General features: G+C 50.1%; 5 protein-coding genes across 5 annotated transcripts; 3 read left to right on the top strand and 2 right to left on the bottom strand.

The window, feature by feature from the left end:
- The first annotated feature begins 1,704 nt into the window (after positions 1 to 1,704).
- KVR01_010123 (uncharacterized protein) lies at positions 1,705 to 7,860 on the top strand. Its single transcript, XM_044786311.1, has 2 exons — positions 1,705 to 3,976; positions 4,041 to 7,860. The coding sequence occupies exons 1-2, from the start codon at positions 2,934 to 2,936 to the stop codon at positions 4,198 to 4,200; spliced, it is 1,203 nt and encodes a 400-aa protein (XP_044641371.1). The 5' UTR covers positions 1,705 to 2,933; the 3' UTR covers positions 4,201 to 7,860.
- On the bottom strand, positions 6,030 to 7,499 carry KVR01_009646 (U4/U6-U5 snRNP complex subunit PRP3; the record flags this gene model as incomplete). The annotated part of the gene is made up of 1 exon (XM_044787850.1): positions 6,030 to 7,499. The coding sequence occupies one exon, from the start codon at positions 7,497 to 7,499 to the stop codon at positions 6,030 to 6,032; it is 1,470 nt and encodes a 489-aa protein (XP_044640894.1).
- Positions 7,861 to 8,006: 146 nt separating the features above from the next.
- On the top strand, positions 8,007 to 14,338 carry KVR01_010074 (DNA-directed RNA polymerase I core subunit RPA190). Its single transcript, XM_044783716.1, has 3 exons — positions 8,007 to 8,562; positions 8,656 to 13,937; positions 14,033 to 14,338. The coding sequence occupies exons 1-2, from the start codon at positions 8,381 to 8,383 to the stop codon at positions 13,640 to 13,642; spliced, it is 5,169 nt and encodes a 1,722-aa protein (XP_044641322.1). The 5' UTR covers positions 8,007 to 8,380; the 3' UTR covers positions 13,643 to 13,937; positions 14,033 to 14,338.
- On the bottom strand, positions 14,325 to 15,738 carry KVR01_009982 (uncharacterized protein). Its single transcript, XM_044786859.1, has 3 exons — positions 14,865 to 15,738; positions 14,648 to 14,800; positions 14,325 to 14,591 (listed from the first exon to the last, which is right to left on the bottom strand). The coding sequence occupies exons 1-3, from the start codon at positions 15,075 to 15,077 to the stop codon at positions 14,547 to 14,549; spliced, it is 411 nt and encodes a 136-aa protein (XP_044641230.1). The 5' UTR covers positions 15,078 to 15,738; the 3' UTR covers positions 14,325 to 14,546.
- A 95-nt stretch (positions 15,739 to 15,833) lies between these two features.
- On the top strand, positions 15,834 to 17,254 carry KVR01_010055 (uncharacterized protein). The gene is made up of 3 exons (XM_044790376.1): positions 15,834 to 16,536; positions 16,632 to 16,769; positions 16,849 to 17,254. The coding sequence occupies exons 1-3, from the start codon at positions 16,527 to 16,529 to the stop codon at positions 17,010 to 17,012; spliced, it is 312 nt and encodes a 103-aa protein (XP_044641303.1). The 5' UTR covers positions 15,834 to 16,526; the 3' UTR covers positions 17,013 to 17,254.
- Positions 17,255 to 21,783: the final 4,529 nt, after the last annotated feature.

The following is a 21,783-nucleotide window of genomic DNA, read 5'->3' as shown; positions in this document are numbered from 1 at the left end:
TATGCACACGGGCACGGCGAAATGCCCCCAACGTGTGCAACGGACCCAAGGCGGAGAAGTAGCACTATGACAGCGGCCAAGGCCAAGGCCTCTGTGTGCCTCAACTGCCCCTGCGAGGCGTGCATACCGTGCTGCCGTTGTCGCCAGGCAAAAAGTTGTGTACGGAGTACCACGTACAGGCCACAAATCGCGGGCTGCACGGCCAATAGTGTACTGTGTAGTACTCGATAACACCACACTCCACCCGTCTGCGTCGCCGCGGCCCTGGGCCAAATCAACGACCCGTGCACCCTCGACGCTGGTTGGCTCCTGGCCGGCCCAACCAACAGCCGTGCGCGATAGCCAGATGCAGCTTCAACCAACATGTCAGCCATGTCCATCCAGAACAAGCTCTTCATTTACCAACCCATCGGGTCTCTTTCATCATTCGCTGCGGGGTCCTGACTCGGTGGCGACCTCGTTCATTTCTGCTCCCACAGAACGCCGGGGGAGGGCCCGGAGGGGTGAGGGTGAGGGTGAGGGTGAGGGTGAAAGAGCGACAAAGGATCATCTCGAGGACATCCATCCTGCCACTTTCCGCCTGGTCGGGTCGAGGATGGCTTGGGCTTTGCAGTTGACTGACCCATTCTTATCAGCCCTTCAGCCCTTCCTGGTCGCTGACCCATCAGCAATACTACGGGCCGTTGGCACTAAGATGTGCTAGACCATTGGCCCTCTGAAGAGCTGGCAGTTACGTAAGGTGTCAGAGCGTGCAACTGCGGTGCGCTGCACGTGCTATGCACGGGTTCTGCTGGGAGAAATACCCTACTCCGTACAGTCGTCCGTGGCATTGGGCAGTTGACGAGGCTGAGGCACAGCCCCCAGAATGCCGACCTTCCGGCCCTGGGGAGCTGCGATCCCGCGAGGTGTCAGGGCGTGCACATCCCGCGTGCTGTGACGGTCGTGCTGGGCTAGGCTCGGTCTGGAAATGATAATTTTCGCCCTTGGGGCAGCGTTTCATTCTGGATCGAATCCTTTCGGTCGCCTACGGTGCGTGGCCTGCAAAAGATCCCTGCAAGGTGCGCGGGCAGCGGGTGGTTGCTCGAAATAGTCCTCAGAGCTTCTCAGCTCACCCTTGGCCCCACCGTTGCACCCGTGGCCGGTCTAACTCGCATCTGTGGCCCTGTGCCTGTGCCTTGTGCCTGTGTCTGGCGCCGACCGTTGACGAACTGATCGGGTCCACGCAACCCGATTCGACCGTGTCGAGCAACAAAACCTCCACCAAGTTTCGTAGGGCTACTTTTAGCCCATGCGTGCTTCGGCTTCAGCTTCAGCTCCTGCGTCGGCGCCGGCGTCCTTGCTGCGTCTAGGCCTGCAGGTGCGCATGCACATGCACATGCAGATTCGCCTGCACCCGCACCGGTCTCTGCGGGTGCAACCACCACAGCCTTGCTTCCATGTGTCTTCGACTTCTTTGCACAGAAGCCCGGCCAAGCCATGCGCAGGTGCCTGTTCTCGACTGGCTTCTGCCTGCCTGCCTGCCTGCCTGCCTGCCTGCATGCCTGGCCATACAATGTCTCTGAGTCACAGACCAGCCGCCTCGTTGGGTGCTCAAGTCATGCAACGCATGCCAGACCCAAGAGATCCGGCACGTGAAGAAGCGTGTGCCGGTCATGTGGATTGTGGGCTCTGCGTCTCGGTCTATCTCGGCCCATGGGCCATGAGGCTCTGCTTCGTGTGTGCCGTCATCCGCAAAACGTGCCGGGGCACGACAGACTCACCCGTGGCGCACTTATCTCGGGGCCCCAGGAAGGATCTGCAATATTTGGTCACTGCTATTCAAGGTCACATCCCACAATGGGGTTGGTTGCCCGTTTATGGCCTTTGATATCATGTTGCGGCCCCCAGACCCAGAGTGGTGCCCCCCCCTGGCCCCCATCTTGTCTGTGTCTGTTGGTTCTACCCCGGCGCCCTCCTCAGCCCACTCAGCCCACGCACCCTTGTCCATGTCGGTGGCCATGTCCATGTCCACATCCGTACAGCGACGCCTTACCCACACATCCTTCCTCTTCTTGTCTTTCCGTGTGTTGGTGATAGATTAGTGTTGGTGATGCGCGTGTTGGTGATGCGTGTTGGTTGACCTTCCTGCTGCCCAGCATTGCACCATGAAGTATTCTGTGTGGTCAGGGACTGGACAGCCCCATCCTGTCCGTCTCACACCCCCCTTCTGCAGGCAGAATTTGGCTCAGTCGCGGAACCAATCCTCCCACTCCAAGCTTTCAAACCCATCACATCGCATCATTCGTCAGGCGAACATTAGACAAACCGGTGGGATCCATAAGTTGCAGCCCGGCCCAGCCCTCCTTCTTGGCGCCGGTATATCTGCACCCCAGTCTGCCCTACCACGAGTGAACAGGCACAGCTGCCCATCCTTGCATTCAGTCTGACTCCTATCTCGAATAACAAGTTCGCGGCTTACATCTTAGGAAACGAATAGACTATCGATCTAACTACTTAAAATATCCAGTCTCACCCGCGCCGCCTCCGCCTTCTCCTTGATCACACCCACACCCTCATCCACGCCCTCGTCCGCCGCGCCCCCACTCCCCTGTTTTCCTTAATTGATTTCCTTCCGGCCCCCCCCCCCCAAAACATAACGCTAGACGTGGCCCGTCATCCCTTGGCCCGTCGCCTCGAGCTCACTTGCATACACATATCTGTTTGGTCTCCCCTGCGTTGGGTGGTTGTAGTGTTGACCAACGTTGAACCCACCGGCCTCAACCCGGACAGCCTTGTACAGCACTGACAAACGCAAACGACTCGCGAGGATCCTGTTCAGTCAAGAGTACTGCTTGTCACCACGTAATCCGTGCTTTTGGGAGACTCTGCCTGGCGCGCCAGCCGGTCCTCGGGCGTACCAATCACCACTTGGCCCTTCCCTTTTGCCTCGAGCCATGGACCTCACGCCGCCGCTCACCAAATCACCCGCCTCTACACCGAAGACGTATTGCCCATCAGAGACATCCTCCTCGGACTATCCCTCGCCTGACCTGGTGGAGCAGCACTACAGGATCTCGTCCATTTACGAGTCTGATGCTCCCTGCTCGATGGCACCAGAGAATTCACTCCCTCCCCTCGACGGCCTGGCCCAAGGAGAGTGGAACCCCGCCGCGGCTCTACATCCGTCCTTGACCACCGCGTCCATGTCCAGTGTGCTGAGCGCCGAGTACGACCCCTTTGCCGCTTATGGTGGCTCTGTGCCTGGGCCCTACACCCACGACATGTATGGCAGCAACTCGCACACGCCACCCCAGACCATGGCTGCATCCCGCTCTCCAGATCCATCCCTCCGAAGGTCCTCACTGGCCTACACACATTTGCCAGCGGCGTCGAGTCCAACAACTCCCAGAATAAAAGCAGAGACACCATCTGAGTATGAACAGACGGAAAGCTCCCACTACCCGTCGCCGCGAATCACGAATGCGCCATACTCGACAAATATGGGCTCGTACCCATCGCTTCCGTCACTTGGGCAACCGGCAATGCAATCAGCTAGTGGATACGCATCAGAGGGGCCCGTGACGGCCTGGACCAAACCGGACGAGTATCCCCTGGAGCCGGAACGTTTCTACCTGACCACAGGTAGCCAATCGCCAGCTGCTGTGTTTGGGCAGCAAGAGGCAAGGAGACCGGGACGGCTTGGAAGTAGGTCGAAACGGGCACCGAGGAAGCTCACGACCAAGGAGGAGGCCAACTTCCAGTGCGATGTAGAAGGCTGTGGCAAGTTGTTCAGCCGCAGTTACAACTTCAAAGCCCACATGGAGACACACGACGAGAAGCGCGAGTACCACTTCCCATGCCAGGTTGAAGCTTGCACCAAGAAGTTCGTACGCAAGACCGACCTCCAAAGGCATCACCAGAGTGTGCATGTGAAGGAGCGTAATCACAAGTGCGACTACTGTGCGCGCATGTTCGCCCGCAAGGATACGTTACGAAGGTATGTCTATGTGGCCCGTCGAATCTGCACAGAGCTTCGCGCTGACTCCTATTCTGCCGTGTAGACACATGGACGACGGTTGTTCCAAGAGATTCGATATCGGCACCTTGGACTTGCGTCCTAGCGACGAGGATAACGACTCTCGCACCCTGCCCCCTCTGACGATACCGCCATTGAGTCGTGGATCGTCTGAAGTGAACTCGAACTACTCGTGGGCAAGGTGAAAGAAAGGGCAAGAAAGGGTTCCTACTGGTAGGAAATCCGTGTAAATCAAGCAGTCAGACCATCTGCGCCAGCCAGCGACTTGGGCTTTGTACAATACAGCGTTGAGGTCTCACGACCCCGGCAAAAGTCTTGCAGCGTAGTGTCATTGACGGCGTGAAGCTCAAGCGAGCTGATGACCGTGGCCTTGCAGGGCTTATTATGGGGCCCTGAAAATGCACACCACCTGCGGACAAAGAGGATGGTCAATTGGGATCCATCCGAGGCAACCCACCCGTAGATTAAATTCGGGTATGACGGGACAGACCAGTATCTATTATGATAACTCGTGCTCCAAGAAAAGCAAGAATGGCAACACGGCCCCTCCAGCTCGTTTCTCTCCAGCCCGTAACCTCGTGGAGGTGTGTACAATGGTCGATGAAGATGGCCTGAGCGTGATGGTCCAGTGCATACAGAATGTGATCACTGAAAACTCCACGGTTACCCCGAGTACAGCATCAATTCTGCCGTATATGCTACCGGCCAAGCTGATGAGCATCTTTTCGAGCAACGAGAGTGAAATCCTTCCTCTCCCGCTCTTGCTCTGTCAGCGTGCGGATCAACGTATCAAACTCCCCTCCCTCACCCTCCAATAGGATTTCGACTACATCCGCCTGTCTACCTAGGCACTGCCCGGGAACCAGGCAACAGATGCATGCGTGGTCATGGATTGTGCGATGTGGCACGATGAGGCGAATCTGGAGTCGCTACAACTCGACGCCGCTCGTGGGACTAACTGAACTGCTCTGGACGGTGGTGTGCTGCATTAAGCTGGGTGGGACTGACATCTCAGTCCGATCTCCTAATGAAAGGCGCGACACCGAGCACGACCCCCAGGACAAGCCAACACGTACCTGGCCCTGTGCGCCTACCTGCCAATAATCCACTCGAAATCCCCAAGCCGGTTGGGGAAATTGCCATGTGATTCCAGCGGAATATATATGTGAGTGGACGGCGCAGTATTTGGATAGGCTGCTCGATGACGGGGTCGCCTCAGGGGGTTCGGATACGAAGGCAATCAACAAGCAAAGATCTCACACGCTTTCTGGTGGGAGGGTTTCGTCGTGCCAGTGTTTTGTGCGATTCCAACAATTTCCCATATCCCATGGTCTTCACATCTAACGCATTCCACAATAACCCGGTGGTAGATCTGCTGCGACCGGATTGCGACCGGATTGCGACCATCAGATACGGATAGAATGCATGGCGAGGGCCCATTTCCGGAAGGCTTTGTGCAACATACAGACAGCACCCGAATCAACGATGAAGCCCCCTCAACCGACAGCCAAGGAACCACCCCAAGCCCTGGTCACGATGGCTTTAGCATTGGAGACGTTGCGGCCATATCCTCTTAACCCTCTACCAGCCACACTCACACAATGGCTAGATGATACAGCCTCACCATCTACTATCCCACTCCCTCGACCCAGGAATGGGCAAGACTCCTGCATGGCCAGCAGAATTCTCCTGTTCCCAGCTTAGCTGCACCCATTAGAGCCCCCTGCGGCCCGATTGAGAATCGAGACCATTTAATGTTCCAGTTGGCGGTGCGGGCTTCGACCGCGTGCAAGGCAGGTACGCTGTCACATCTTGGGGTTGTCCAGAGCAAATTGTATCATGCTGGCCATTTGCACGATCCGGAACGCGAGCAGAGGCTTCGGGTGGCTGTAGCGTCTGTGAAGGAGTAACGGCGGTACCGCTGTCGCATCAAGCCCATAATCCCCACACCCACCTATTTCGATCATCCCGACGAGGTCGCTTGGCCACGCGCGCAGAGATTGGACAACCCATTTCAGGCCATACTTCTTGCCTGTGACCAGAAGTTCTCCATCTTCGACCGGGCAAGAATATCACGCGCTTCGCCATCCGTCTCAGCCACCTTTGAAGTCCAGCGCTTGAAAGCCCTTGTTTTGACCTCGCCTTCAAAGACAAGTTTGCAATAATTGAGGGTCATATCCCTGAGAGCGCCACTCTCATCTTCGGCCACGAGCCACTGCTTCTGTTGTGCTGGCTGGACATCCCGAGATGGGGCGTTCTCGGTCCAGTCAATACGGTTGCACATGAGCTTCTTATATTTGTTGATGCTCCACTGGCCGCCCTCTACCACGACCAGGTTGAATTTTGGGTGCATGATGCAGACTCCCGTGAGGGCCAACTGCTCGGCATTCTTGTGGATCTTGAAGCGATGTTGGCCGTTGGCCAAGCTCCCAACCTTGAAGACCAGAACGTGGAGGCCTTTGGCTGCATCCTGTTCTTGGTTTGATGCAAGTTTCTCGTGTTGTTGTTCCTTGGTTAACTTTCGCTCCTCGTTGGTCTGCAGGTGCTTTTGGTGTCTCTCGGCAATCTGCTGGTTCACCATGGCCTCGACGGCGGTTGGATCCTTGACAGCCTCCTCGCCCAAAACACGCATGAGATTGCCCTTCTTGACCTTTGGGGGAGGGGCGGGGACGAGACCCAGTCTGATCTTTGCCTGCTCTTCCTTGAGCTCCGCCATCCTGCGCTGCCTCCGGAGTTTGGCTTGTTCCTTGGACGTGAGGTACATGGGCTTCGGTGCCGGTGTGTTTTTCTCCTGGGGGGGTTCCAGCGCCACAGGATGCTGAATCAAGTTTGTCACAATGCTGTCCTCGCTGCCGAGTTTGATGGAGAAGGGGTCGTCTAGGGCGTCATACGAGGGAACCAGCGCCTCGTCCCACCATTCGATTTCTGGGGGCGCTTCTACCACAAAATTCTTCTCGCCGAGATCCTCGTCTATGCCTGCCTTCCTTGTCTGCTCTGCGATTCTCTTTTTCATTGCTTCGAGGGCGGCTTGCCTTCGGAGGGCATTCGCCTGCTGTATGTATTTTCCCTTTTGGTTGAAGAGGAGCTGACGGGGGACCCTCTGCTTACCGGCCGGGGTGGTCGAATCGGCGGGAGGCAAGTAGGGGTTTACCCCAGAGCCTCCAGTTTGCGCACTTCTTGGGGTAGGGTTTTTCTTGTTGGCTGGGAGCTTCCCTTGTTCTGAGTGAAGCCGTGAGGGCGGGCCAGCCCCTGGTTTTTGGTCGGCTGAAGTAGAAGGGGATGGCCTCCACTGGCCCAAGTCTTCCAGGGCCGGATGGAGCCCTACATTGAGACCTCCTTTGGCTTTGCTACCATCAATGGCAGCAGCCACACGTGCCTTGAGAGCAGCCATCCTGTCGGCAGGGGACTCTTGTTTTTGTATGCGTGATGAGGCGTCATGGCGCGGCCCGAGGCCGTTGGCTGGTGGAGTCTGATGCTTGTCCATGATGGAGATTTCGCCGGCAAGCGGTCGTGACGCAGGAACAAGCCGGGAGACGCACAGAAGCTCTGGTGATACAAAACACGAGGGACGTGATCGATGACCGGCAAGCGCGACTGGTCGGGGGGGCAGCCGCGCACCGTTTGCGGCAAGCTTCGAGTTCGAGCGTTTTGGCTGGGCGTGAGAAGGCGATGGGTCTTGGCGTCTGCGCCGTAGTGGCAGCTAACTGTCAGCCGTGACGACTAGGTCGGTGAGGAATGCGACAGCACAGGCGCACGAGGGAGACGGCGACGGCGAGGGTGACAGGCTGGGGTTGGCGGCGTCGACTTTGAATACAGAACGAAGCCTGCGACTAGATGCCCAGCTGTATGTAGTAGGCTAGGCCGGGCTTTGTAGGGTACGGGGTAGTCTACATTAGGAGTGCTGGGTTGCATTCTTATCGATAGTGCCTACCGCTTTCCTTTGCCAGGCAAGCGGTATTGCCGCCGTTCACCGCCAAACTTTTTTCTTCGTCCGTCTTGTCTCGTCCCGTCTCGCCTCTTTTCTCATCGGTCGCGATCGGCGCAGGGGGAAAATTTCACGGCGGCTGTCATCGCAGTCCGTTGGCTTGTATTCAGGCCAGAACTGTGCGCCCACCACCCACTACTCACCACCCGCCACCCATCTCACCAACTCAATTCCTCACCACCTCCCTCAGTAGTGTGCACCCCGTCTTCTCGCAACGCCCCGGCTGCGTCAGTCCCAAACGCCAGTGCCAGACCGGCTACTTCAGTAGTAATACCGTTGCAGATCGCAGCTCTCGGGCACTGAGCCTCCCTTCACAACTGGCCCACGGGGTCTCCACGGCGCAAGCGGTGACTTCCGGTGCCACCCCATCCTAAACCATCATGAACATCTCACAGCCGGTGTCGTCCTCGGTCGACCGGGTTGAGTTCACATTCCTTACAAAGGAAGAGATTCACGCAGTGTCGGTCAAGAAGATCGAGAATGACACCACCTTCGATACCCTGCTGAACCCGGTCCGTGGTGGCTTGTATGACCCTGCCCTTGGATCATGGGGTGAATCAATGTACGTGACCCATGTTGAATTCCCGCCCGCCCGTCACTCCACTGCCTTTCGCCTTTGCGTCCAGGTGTAAGCTCACACACCGTGGCCTGACAGCTGTACCACATGCAATCTTGGCCAGCAGTCCTGCCCCGGTCATGCTGGTCACATCGACCTTCCCGTCCCAGTTTACCACCCGACATTTATGGATCAAGTCCTTCGTCTGGTACGCGCTCAGTGCGTCTACTGCCATCGCCTGCGTCTACCAAGGCGAGAAGTCCACCGTTATGTCTGCATCTTCCGCCTGCTGCAATACGGCCTCCTCAAGGAGGCAGGCATGGTCGACGCCATAGGAGAGAACTTCCATGGTTTGGCCATGCCCGATGTTCCCCAGGCGGATATAGCCGACTCAGACTCTGAAGACCAAGCCGGGGCCTCTGACGGCGTCATGCGGGCGCGTGATGCCTATGTCCGCCGGGTCTTGCAGGAACATCGACCTGCTTTGGGTCGCCGGAAGCACGAAGGTGCCGCTGAGCTGCGTACCGCCCTGGTTGGCGAGTTCTTCAAGGACATTGTCAAGACAAGGATGTGTGCTTCGTGCCGTGGCATTTCTCCAATCTATCGTAAGGACCGATCCGTCAAGATTTTCGAGAGGACCCTATCGGGAAAGGAGCAGGCCAAAATGGCAAAGGCTGGTTTAAAACGAAGCGAAGGCATTCCGAGCCACGCATCCAAGAAGAACGACAAGAGAAGCGGCTATGGGTCTGATGAAGGTGTTGCCGATTTGTCGTCCACCGACGAGGAAGGAAACACATCGGACGAGGGCAGTGGCGACGCACTGGACGAGGACGGTGATGTTGTCCCGCGCAAAGCCACTCGGAAGCAGCCCTCGGAACAGGAGGCTATCGCTCAGCGGTACCTCTCCCCGGCTGAGGTGCGGCATAGGCTGACCACGCTATTTGAAAAGGAGCAGGAAGTCCTGGCCCTGGTGTATTGCAGACAACAACGCGCCAAGACGACGCCGCTGCTTGCCTCCAACATGTTCTTCCTGGAAACTATCCTCGTGCCGCCCAACCGTTTCCGACCCGAAGCCCGCACCGGGGACTCTCAGATTGCCGAGGCACAACAGAACAGCCTTTACAAGAACATCATCAGGGCGTCTGCGCAACTTGCATCCATCTACAGGCAGATACAGGACCAGTCGACAGGCATAGTTGATCCGAGAGGACGAAGAAGCATGACAGCACTTCATGAAGCATGGACCGAACTACAGGACTCAGTAAACGCTTTGATTGATCGAAATCTCAACCCGGTACAAGGGGCCGCAGCGAAGCGGAATGAGGAGGGAATCAAGCAGAAGCTCGAGAAAAAGGAGGGTCTTTTCCGAAAGAATATGATGGGAAAGCGAGTCAATTATGCCGCCCGAAGTGTGATTTCCCCGGACCCCAATATCGAGACTAATGAGATCGGTGTTCCTCCGGTCTTCGCCCGAAAACTGACCTTCCCCGAGCCCGTCACAAGCCACAACTTCAAGGACATGCAGCAGGCTGTCATCAATGGAGTAGAGAAATGGCCCGGCGCGTCAGCCATTGAGAATGAGAATGGTCAGACCATCAACCTGCGGAACAAATCCTTGGAGGACCGTATCGCGCTCGCCAACCAGCTGCTCGCCCCAGCCAACAACACCTCCAGCGGGCTGAGGAACAAAAAGGTTCATCGTCACTTGGCGAATGGTGATGTAGTCCTAATGAACCGCCAACCGACTCTGCACAAGCCCTCCATCATGGGTCATCGGGTCAGGGTCCTGCCTGGCGAGAAGACCATCCGCATGCACTACGCCAATTGCAATACCTACAATGCCGATTTCGATGGTGACGAGATGAACATGCACTTTCCTCAGAATGAGGTCGCGCGCGCGGAGGCGTTACAGCTGGCCGATACAGACCACCAGTATATTTCGGGCACTGCAGGCAAACCGCTACGTGGTCTCATTCAAGACCACCTGTCGGTCTCGGTCGCGCTCTGTGACAAGGATACTTTGTTCGACAGGCAGGCCTACCAACAGCTCATCTACGGTGCTCTTCGTCCGGAGAGCGGTCATATCCTAGGGGAAAGAATTGCAATGGTGCCTCCGGCGATCATGAAGCCCCGAGCACGGTGGACAGGCAAGCAAGTCATCACGACAATCCTCAAGAACATCAAGCCGCCAAACTGCGGTGATTTGTGGATGAGTGGCAAGACCCAGATCCCCGCTGCACGATGGGGGCCAGACTCGGAGGAGGGTGCTGTCCTCTTCCAAGGTGGCGAGTTCATTTGCGGAATTCTGGACAAGTCTCAGCTCGGACCGAGCTCTGGTGGCTTCATCCACTCCGTTCACGAAGTCTACGGACCTGCCGTTGCCGGCAAGCTGCTCAGCAGCATGGGCCGCCTCCTGACGAGATATCTCAACATGAGGGCATTCACCTGCGGAATGGATGACTTGAGGCTGACACGAGAAGGGGAAGAGAAGCGGAAGGCCACGCTGGCAGATGCTCCTCACATTGGCCTCCGTGTTGCTGCTAAATATGTCACACTTGACGAGCAGAATCCTGGGCCATCAGACCCTGAACTTCTCAGCCGCCTGGAGGAAGTCATGCGCGATGATTCGAAACAGGAGGGTCTCGATGCGCTAATGAACAAGGGCTCGTCCGAACTTTCCAGCGCCGTGACACAAGCGTGTCTGCCTAATGGTCTTGAAAAGCATTTCCCAAAGAACCAAATGCAGTCCATGACGACTTCCGGTGCAAAAGGCTCTTTGGTCAATGCGAACCTGATCTCCTGCAACTTGGGTCAGCAAATTCTGGAGGGCCGGCGAGTTCCACTCATGGTCAGCGGTAAATCACTGCCAAGTTTCCGGCCATACGACACGGATATCCGGGCCGGCGGGTACATTGTGAACCGATTTTTGACCGGCATACGGCCACAGGAATACTATTTCCATCACATGGCTGGCCGTGAAGGCTTGATCGATACGGCTGTCAAGACGTCCCGTTCTGGCTACCTTCAGAGATGTCTTATCAAGGGCATGGAAGGTCTCACAGTTGGCTACGACAGCTCGGTCAGGGACTCAGACGGAACACTGGTCCAATTCCTATATGGTGAGGATGGGCTCGACATCGCGAAGCAAAAATACTTAACGAATTTTGGCTTTGTGCTCCGCAACTTTGAGTCGCAGCTGGCGCAGACTGATCACGACGAGGCCGCCACGCTAGGGTTGTTCGACCACAAGGAAGAGTTCCTCAAGAAAAACAAGATGGCAGTGAAGAAGGCGAAAGCGGGATTAGTCAACACTGATGAGCCTGTCAATTGTGCGGTTGCTTCCGCACGGAATGCGTTTGCCACCTCGGAGAAATTCTACGAGGCCATGTCTGAGTACATCAAATCCAACCCGGACTCACTGATCAGGGACAAGAAAGACAAGGACGAGAACAAGCTCTTGGCGAAAGCCATCACTTTGCCTCGGAAACAAGTCGAGAAGATTCTGGCGGCCAAGTACTTGAGGTCTCTAGTGGAGCCTGGTGAGGCAGTTGGCATTGTCGCCGGGCAATCAGTTGGAGAACCGTCGACACAGATGACCCTGAACACGTTCCACTTGGCTGGCCATTCGGCCAAGAACGTCACGCTGGGTATTCCTCGACTCCGCGAAATTTTAATGACGGCTAGTGCGAACATCTCCACTCCGGCCATGACACTCGTACTAAATGAGGAGCTGTCAGCGGAGGACGGTGAGATGTTCGCCAAAGCTATTAGCGTCTTGCCACTCTCCCATGTCCTAGACAAGGTGTCCGTTAGTGAACGAGTCGGAAAAGGTATTGGATATGCGCTGGCAAAGGTATTCCGCATACGCCTCAAGTTTTTCCCTTCGCACGAATACACAGAAGCATACAACATTGGTATTTCCGATGTTCTAGACACGGTAGAGAACAAGTTCTTGTCACAGCTGGCCAGGGACATCAAGAAGGAAATAAAAAAGAAGAGCAGTGGCGTGACTTCGGCGACGCCAGTTGTCGGCATCAAGTCTGGCACCATCGAAATGGCCGGCCCTCCACGCGAGGTGGAGGGCCCTGCGGGCGGTGACAACGAGGACGGAGACGATGACGACGACGACGACGGTGATGGCGATGCTACAACCGCGAAACGACGAGCTAACCGTGGTGAAGAGGCGTCATACGGCCCCAACGACGAGGAGGATGACGCAATCCAACAGCGGTTGCAGAGGGAAGGGGACCTTGGCAGTGATGACGAGGATGAAGGTCTCGGCGAGAGCCCGGTTGCTGAAAATGATGACGTCCCGACTGTTGAGGAGGGGCCGTCTGCAAGCCAGGCCGTCGAGGGTGCCTCTCGCGAGAGCCGTGTCAAGGAGAAGACACCCAACGTCACGGAGTTCCGGTGCGACGAGTCAAAGGGCGAGTGGTGCGACTTCGTCTTGGAGTACGACGTCAATGTGCCCAAGATCCTCATGCTCAACTTGGTGGAGGCTGCTGTACGAAAGACGCTCATCCAGCAGATACCAGGCGTGGGCCAGTGCACCTTCGTCGCAAAGGACAAGGTCTTTGATGTCCGGGCCGGCGGGGAGGTGGAGGCGGCGGTTGTTCACACGGCCGGCGCTAACCTACAAGCCATGCAGAAGTACAGCGACTACATCAACCCAAACAAGATCTCGACAAACGACATCGCCGCCGTGCTCGCTGTATATGGTGTCGAAGCAGCGCGGAACAACATCATTCGGGAGTTGAGTAATGTCTTTGGCGGCCACGGCATCAGCGTCGACAACAGGCACCTGAACTTGATCGGAGACCACATGACAAGGAATGGCGGCTTCTCGCCGTTCAACCGGATGGGTCTGCGGGGCAATGTCAGCCCCTTCACCAAGATGAGTTTCGAAACAACACTGGCGGTACTCAAGGATGCGCTACTTGATGGTGACTGGGACGACCTGAGCACACCGAGTGGGAGGCTGGTACTGGGAAGGCTAGGGAAGGCAGGGACAGGATCGTTTGATGTATATACTGCCGCGCCCATGAGGCACTTTGATCCGATGAGAGCAGATGCGATGGAGCAGTAAAGCAGGTAGACACGATGTTTTGAGATAGGCCGGAACGGCGCCGGTTCCCGGGCCTTTGACGAGAGGAATGAACATGGGTTCCTAAATGCTATCCTGATAAAGCATCGCACCGACTAATATGTTCACTCAACAGTCAAGACAGATCACAGAACCCACCAACACCGAGCGCGATGTCTGCCGGACCGCCACCCGTGGACCCCAGCCCGCCAGCGAGCCAGTTTGAGCAGTTATTGGGCTAACATAGTGGCAATGCAGCGACCAGGATCCTCAAGGAGGAAGCAAGGCCCATGCTATGGTGAGTTTCCAGGATGGCTCGACGGGCGATGCTGTCAAGCTCTCTGCAAAATGGTGTTCTTGAGCCGGTTGGGCTCACATCAATTTTTTTTGCAGCAGCCATGCTCAGGCACTGGGAGGCTCAAGCGCGCACGACAGACATCAACGCCTACAACCAGGCCCTTGGGCATTCAGCACACTCACGCCGAGTACTGCAGAGGTAGGGTACACAACACGGCAGGACTTGAGTCCGCGCTTGCGGGCCAGTGGGGTCAACCCGCGTCGCGTCGCGTCGCGCGGCGCTTCACGGGTTTACATGTCATGTTTACTCATACATACTTCAAGTAGTGAGCAGACAACGAGAGGAGATACGCACGTCTCTCGCAAGCACAAGACGGTAAGTGTTTTTGATCATGAATTTCCCTGTTCAATATCGGGCGGCGGCAGCGTCCCATTAGCTGCGTATTCTAATGTACAACCCGCCCCAAGAAAGCATCGCAACTGAACGCCATGGATCCCCTTTCCCTGTGGATATGACCATCGTCAACCGAGCATTGCTGTTAAAAAATCATCGTGACCGTCCCAAAAACCAACCCATCAAGAAATCCCAGTGCAAAGTAGGCTAGAAAACCTAGTTGCGCTCACCACGGAGGCGGCGGGCGAGCTGGATGTCCTTCTGTGGGGTTGTTAGTGAATGTTCCAAGGCGCGTGCGGGGCAGAAGTGTGACGTACCGACTGGATGGTGACACGCTTGGCGTGGATGGCGCACAGGTTGGTGTCCTCAAAGAGGGAGACGAGGTAAGACTCGACGGACTCCTGGAGAGCACCGATGGCGGAGGACTGGAAGCGCAGGTCGGACTTGAAGTCCTGGGCGATCTCACGGACCTGGAGTGGGTCAGCGGGGGCGGGCAGACAGGATGACGAGGTGGGTTGGTGGAAGCAAACATACCAGACGCTGGAAGGGGAGCTTGCGGATCAGCAGCTCGGTGCTCTTCTGGTAGCGACGGATCTCACGCAGAGCGACGGTACCAGGCTTGTAGCGGTGAGGCTTCTTGACACCTCCGGTGGAGGGCGCGGACTTGCGGGCAGCCTTGGAGGCAAGCTGCTTGCGGGGGGCCTTGCCACCGGTGGACTTACGGGCGGTCTGCTTGGTGCGGGCCATTGTGATGATGAAAAGTGATGACTTCTTGAAGTTTGATTGATGACGCGACAAGACGCGGTGCAAGTGTTGATGGAAGAAGGTTGTGGTTGGCTGGGTGGGTGGGGTGGAGTGGTGGATGGATGCAGAGGGAAGAAAGCGGGAGAGGGAATGGGTGGGGGATTGGAGATTTAAGTAGGTGGCGGCAGGTGTGGATCGGGCTGCTGGCTGATTCTGGTTGCAAAGGGGCGGGCGGCTGCGTGGGTGCGGGAGGGCTGGTCTGTGCTTTCCCGTTTTGGGCCAGGTCGGGCGTGGGCGCGGGCGCGGGCGCGGGCGTGGTGTGGAAAAGGGACGGGGGACGGGTAGAGTGTGATGGGCACGACAAGAAAAAAACAAGGCGAGTTTTTGGAGGGCAAAAGCGAGCCTGTTTGGCAGGCAAGGCAGGGAAAGTGTGGCAGCGTTTCTGGTGGGAGATTTGGGGTGTGCTTGCAGGGATTCGCACGGCGCCGATTTTCGATTGGATGCAGCAGCGCCCCGCCCACCAGACCTTTCCGTTTTGGGCCAGACCTCTCTTGCTCTGTCACCCGTCACCCGTCACCCGTCAGTCTTGCCATTTTCCCAGATGCTTCAAAACCCACCTCGTTCTGGTCTTGTCCAGTCGGGTTGGAGGGGACCTGCAGGCAAGGGGCTAATAACTGTGGGTGGTGATGATATCTACGGGGCAGGCCGTGTAGCCTTCCTGCCTAGGCACCTAGGTATCCAACAACCACAGACCATAATCTCGTCCTTCTTCTACAGAGACCTGTCCAGCATTTAGAGGCCATTGTTGCTGCCAGCCAGCCAGCCCGTCTTATGCGCACCTACTGTGTAGCTAGCTGTGTAGGCCCTGCCGTTGCCGCCAACTACATAGGTACCTAGGTACCCAGGTAGGTCACCCACGCAGCCACGGGGCTCCATCCTACACGTGCATGTGGTGGGGCCCATGAAGGAATGCATTTGATCAAGTGAACAAACGACGGTGGTGAATGTCATTAATGAGCGATGGATGTTGATTGTAGTGCCTCCAAAGAAAAGAAACATGTGCAGGCTCCCGATCTGGCTTGGTGCCTGAGGGCCTGGCCAATCATAAAATTCGCCTGCTCTGCCCTCGACATTTTCAATGGGGCCCCTGCAACTCAGAGCCGCGAGCTGCCGCTGCCTGCGACGGGCCTAGCGTGCTGATCCGAGGTTTCGCCCCTGGCAGCCTGGCTGATTTGCATCACAGCACCCAAGTCCAACCCGTGGCGGGCCCGACCCTTACTTAAAACCTCCCGCTTCCCCGCGTCACATCTCTTGTCGCCATTGTTCGCTCCCCATCTTGATCCCACCCATTCGTCAACCACCAACCCAATACAACTTCTTTGCCTGTGATACCCCTCGTGGTACTCCATCAATCATTCTTCATCAATCCACACTTCTTCCCCACATATCAACATGACTGGACGTGAGTAACCCCCTCTATGTGTTGCTCTCGCATACCATGTCGCGCCGCAATGCGACGCGTCGTCGGGCTTGTCCGCTGACCAGGCTCTTAAACAGGTGGCAAGGGCGGCAAGGGCCTCGGCAAGGGAGGTGCCAAGCGTCACCGCAAGATTCTTCGTGACAACATCCAGGGTATCACCAAGCCCGCCATCCGACGTCTCGCCCGTCGTGGTGGTGTCAAGCGTATCTCTGCCAGTAAGTTTTGCCCCGCGTCCCGGCGCGTCTGCGTCTGCGTCTGGCCTGTCGGCAGCCGGCTGACCCCATTTGCCTGTAGTGATCTACGAGGAGACCCGCTCCGTCCTCAAGTCCTTCCTTGAGGGCGTCATCCGTGACGCCGTCACCTACACCGAGCACGCCAAGCGCAAGACCGTCACATCTCTGGACGTTGTCTACGCCCTGAAGCGACAAGGCCGCACTCTGTACGGTTTCGGTGGTTAAACATCTCATGACTCGGCATTGGCTGGCGATTCACAATTGTTTTTCTGTTTGAGGCGGGGGTTGGCATCGGCACCAGGGCAGGTTTGGATTGTGCCTACTATGATGATTATGGGATTCGGTTTCTGCTTTGGGTTCTCTGTACCATACGGGCAAACGGTGTTCTGAGTGGATAACATAATTGATACCTCCATGCTTCAGGAGGGCGTACCTGATGGTACTTGATGAAAACACATTCTGCCGACAAGCTCTATACCTTCGTCCGTGCCCACGGCTCCATTTTCGTGTCCATCTTGTGCCACAGATCGCGCTGTGCCATTGGCGTCATGTTCTCGGGAAGGTCGGGGAAACCAGCAGCCTGCTCGCCCCTGCTACGTGCATATGTGCCCAGGTTGGAGGTCAACGCCCATGAAGGTCTGGCTCCGCCGCTCTCACTCTTCTCACATGAGCCCCTTGGGCTTTGTAGGTCAGCCAGATACCAGCCGGGCAAGGCTTTCCCATGCGTTAATGCACGCATGCTGTTTGTTGTTGTTGTTTTTTGGGGGTTTTTTTTGGGGGGGGGGGGCTGTCCCCTATGCCTACGGGGCGTGACTTGGTCATTCCTCTGAGAGAGTCTACTGCGGTCCATCAGTTGAAACAACATGAACAGCCCCTGGCGGACTCTATGACCCAAGCCTGCAAAGGGAGGCCTCCATGTATGCTTTCTGTAGGCTCGTGAATGGGCGCCTGCTTTATTACCTGTCTGTTTTTTGTGACGGGGGCACACATTGCGCGTCAATGTATTGCTGGGGCCGGATGTCTGTGGTTGAAACTCACTTGTGAAGGAATCAGGCTCGTTCTCGGTTTCGATGTTCCCTGCGGACTCCATAGTGTTTCCTTTCCCTGCACATGTGAGTCTTTAGGCGGCCCGACCGTTCCATTTCTTCATTCCAACACGGCCATGCAGGTTTGCTCCAGAACATTACAATTTCTATTCTCAGCAGCCAGGCTGTACATTAGCTCCGTTGATACTTGCCTACAACCTGCTTATCCGTCCCTAGAACACAGCTATTTCACTAGGGGTGTATTAAAGATTACTATATTTTTACTGTTATTTAAAATTTTAAACAGCACTTACTTTACTTTAAAAGAGCTTAGAGCCTTAAGAGTTATAAGTAGCTAATATATCTAGTTGCTTCTGTTAAACCCTATCTTAATAAGACTATAGTTTATTATAAATATTCACCTAGTATGCACACTATAAGCTATCTTTTATGGTAGCTAAGCGCCGTGTAAGGCCACACCTGAACCAGTGGTGATGTGGTCCAGAGAGTCCCGCTTTTCAGCTATTTCCATGCACTGTGTGATGCGAGTCTCGGTGTCATCTGGCTGGTTCATCTGAATCTTTGTCCATCTTGACCGAAATAGCTTTAGCCATGCGAAGTGGCAGTGCCTCGTGTGCCAGCCATGACTTACGAAGGAGTAGCCGCCCACATCAGCGAGCCCCGCTTCTTCGTCCAGTGCTAGCTGTTCTGTTTGATTAGCATCAGAAAAGTACTTCCAAGCGCCCTCTTACCCGGGCCCAGCGCTGTTGAACCGCTCGATGAGTTCGTCGTCACTGCAATGGGGTGGCAGCCACGCAGCCATGATCGTGTCTGTACTCGCAACCTTGAGAACGCGCCTTGGCGACCGAGTCCCCACAATTGCATGTTACTCGATCGTCTCCAGTTCCGGAGGTTATCATGGTCGACACGGCCCTTTGTAAGCCCTCGTGCTGACTGTGGTGGCGTATGGACTGGTTTCGAATGTGGTCCTTTTTAGGAGTGTGGATAAATGTGATGAAGACCCAGTGTGTGAGATTGATTAGAGATAGTAGGTATGGTGGTTTCGTTTTTAATCCCCATACATATAAAATGTACATGGCGCCTTTATACAGTGGTAAACACTTATAACCTAGTGTTTGAAGAAATATAGTGCTAATAATAGTAGAAAGAGAATATAGTAAGATAGTAGGTATGTTACTAATATTATAACTATTAATGATTTTTATAGAGCTTTATATAATGATAATTAAATAGAATTCTTAGGGTTTTAAGTGCTTACTACTATATAAAGGTATTATATATATCTTTAAATATATATAAAATAAAAGTAAAATTATATAAAATTTTTAAAAGCCTTTATATATTTATTATTAATATAATTTAAAAAACTTTAACTTTAATAAAATTATATATTAAATAATATATAAAAGATATATTATATAAAGATTTTTAATACATTATTTTTAATTATATTATATATTTTTAAAGATTATTAAATTTTTAATTTTTAATATTTTAATTAATTATTAATTTATAATTTAAATATAAACTAATAATTATAATATATATATATATATATATATATATATATATATATATTAAATATAAAATTTAAAACTATAAGTATATTTTTATAATAAATATAAAAATCTTTAATAATAATATATATTTTTATAATACTTTTATAAAAAACTTTAAAACCTTTTCTTTATTTTTATTATATTTTTAATATTATTAATAAGTTAATAATTATTAATATAAAAATATAATTTTAAATAAAAGTTTTTTTTTTTTTTTTATTAATTAATTAAATATTAATATAAATAATCTTTATTTAAATTATTTAAAAATAAAAATAAATTATATATATATATTATAAAATAATAAATAAGTTAATATTTACTTACTTAACTTTAATATTTATTAACTTAATAATTTTTATAAACTTACTTAATATTTATTTTTCTTAATAACTCCTTTATATTTATAAATACTTTTAAATTAATATTAAAATACTTTATAATATAATTTCCTTTTAATTTTAATACTTTAAATATAAACCTCTTTTAAACTACCTTTAATATACTTTTTAAACTATATATATTTAAGTATTAACTAAGTATTTAAATATTAATTAAATATTAAAAGATTAGAAGTTTAAAGTATTAAAGAGTTAAAAGAAGTATTAAAAATTAGAAAGAGTAAAATCTTTACTTTTACTTTCTTTACTTCTAACCTTTTAATATTTAATTAATATTTAAATATTTAATTAATATTTAAATATATATAGCTTAAAAAGTATATTAAAAGTATAAGATATTATATAAGTAATATACTTATATAATAGTATATAAAATAAGGTTTATAAATATATATAATTTACTTATATAAATAAAATCCCTATAATAATAAAATAAAATAAAAGCCTTTAATTTATATAAAAATAAATAAATAAAATTATTAATAAATCTCTAACTATAAGGGTTTATTAACTATAAGCTATATTTTATATACTAATAATTTATATTATTATATAACCTTATAATATATACTTATATAATTAACTTATATAAATGGTTTCTAAAACCTTCTATATAGAAGGTATTTAAGTTTATATATACAATTAGTATCTTTATAATTAATATTAGTTACTTTAATTTACTTTAAATAAATTCTTTATTAATTAATTATTAGTTAATTATTTAATAATAATTAAGTAATTACTAATTCTAAATTAGTAATTAATTAATTTTAAAATATTTTAATTAGTATAAAATATAACTATAAATAAAAGGGTCTTCCCTTAAAATAAATCAACTAGTTAATTAATTAAGTAAGTAATGATAACTATTAATATATTTACTATTCTACTATATACTAATTATTCCCCTATTTAACCTAATAACCTCCAAAAGGTTATAAGCCTAGATATTTATAACAATTTATATATTATTAATTTATATTTAACTTATATAACTATTTCAACCTATTAAATTAACCTTTATATTATTTAATATTAAATCTCAACCTTTTAACTATATAATATTAATTAAGTATTATTAATTAATTTTAATAAATTATATTATTTTAACTATATATAAATAAATAAATATATATTTATATATATAAATTTATATATATACTTATATATTTATTATATATTATACTTAAATTTATATATTACTTATAAATTTAAATTACCTAAATTTATTTAATTTAACTTTTAAAGTTATACTTTTAATATATATATATAAATAACTTATATATATATTAAAATAATTAATTTTAATAAGGTTATAATTTTTAAACTAAAAGGGATTAAGAATTATATAATTTAATTTTTAGGTTAAAACTTATTTTATTAAAAGGTATTTTTAATTATTAATAATAATAAAAATAGCTAATTATTTATTTAATAATAAAATACTAATAGTAATTAAATTACTATATAAAGATAAACCTTTATTATAATTAAGGAGTATAAATAATATTAAATAGACTTAAAAGAAGTTAAAATTTTTATATAACCTAAAGGGTTTATTATAAATTATTTAATTTTTAAGAGTTTTTAATATTAATTTTAAAATTTAATAATAATATTAAGGGTATTTAAATAAAATTAAAAACTTATTAATAGTTTAAATATTAAAGAGATAAAATTACTTAATAAAGTAATTATTAACTAAATTTTATTTAATTTAAATAATAATTATAAAATTTTATCTTTAAAGTTATTTAAGCTTTAAGAAATAACTTTAAAACTTATACTTTTAAATTATTATTTTCAACTATTATTAATAAATATAAAATAAAAAGAGTAATAATAAAGTTTATTATATTAAAAGGTTATTTTAAAATAAAAATAATAATAAAATAAAATTAATAGTTTTAAAACTAATAATAATAGTTTTAAAATTAATAAAAAGCCTTATAAAAAGACTAAAGGCATTTATTATATATATTATAAGATT

Source organism: Diaporthe batatas, assembly GCF_019321695.1.
Source record: "Diaporthe batatas strain CRI 302-4 chromosome Unknown Contig00012, whole genome shotgun sequence".
Taxonomy (NCBI): Eukaryota; Fungi; Ascomycota; class Sordariomycetes; order Diaporthales; family Diaporthaceae; genus Diaporthe; species Diaporthe batatas.
Note: the sequence above shows the minus strand (reverse complement) of the source record. Positions and strands in the feature narration are given on the sequence as shown.

Excerpts from the sequence above, each read along its gene's own strand:
- KVR01_010123 (XM_044786311.1), top strand. The coding sequence starts at position 2,934 with ATGGACCTCACGCCGCCGCTCACCAAATCACCCGCCTCTACACCGAAG. Across the intron at positions 3,977-4,040 it reads CGCAAGGATACGTTACGAAG|ACACATGGACGACGGTTGTT; the intron begins GTATGTCTATGT and ends TCTGCCGTGTAG.
- KVR01_010074 (XM_044783716.1), top strand. The coding sequence starts at position 8,381 with ATGAACATCTCACAGCCGGTGTCGTCCTCGGTCGACCGGGTTGAGTTC. Across the intron at positions 8,563-8,655 it reads GGATCATGGGGTGAATCAAT|CTGTACCACATGCAATCTTG; the intron begins GTACGTGACCCA and ends GTGGCCTGACAG.
- KVR01_009982 (XM_044786859.1), bottom strand. The coding sequence starts at position 15,077 with ATGGCCCGCACCAAGCAGACCGCCCGTAAGTCCACCGGTGGCAAGGCC. Across the intron at positions 14,801-14,864 it reads AGCTCCCCTTCCAGCGTCTG|GTCCGTGAGATCGCCCAGGA; the intron begins GTATGTTTGCTT and ends GACCCACTCCAG. Across the intron at positions 14,592-14,647 it reads AGCGTGTCACCATCCAGTCG|AAGGACATCCAGCTCGCCCG; the intron begins GTACGTCACACT and ends ACAACCCCACAG.
- KVR01_010055 (XM_044790376.1), top strand. Across the intron at positions 16,770-16,848 it reads TGTCAAGCGTATCTCTGCCA|TGATCTACGAGGAGACCCGC; the intron begins GTAAGTTTTGCC and ends ATTTGCCTGTAG.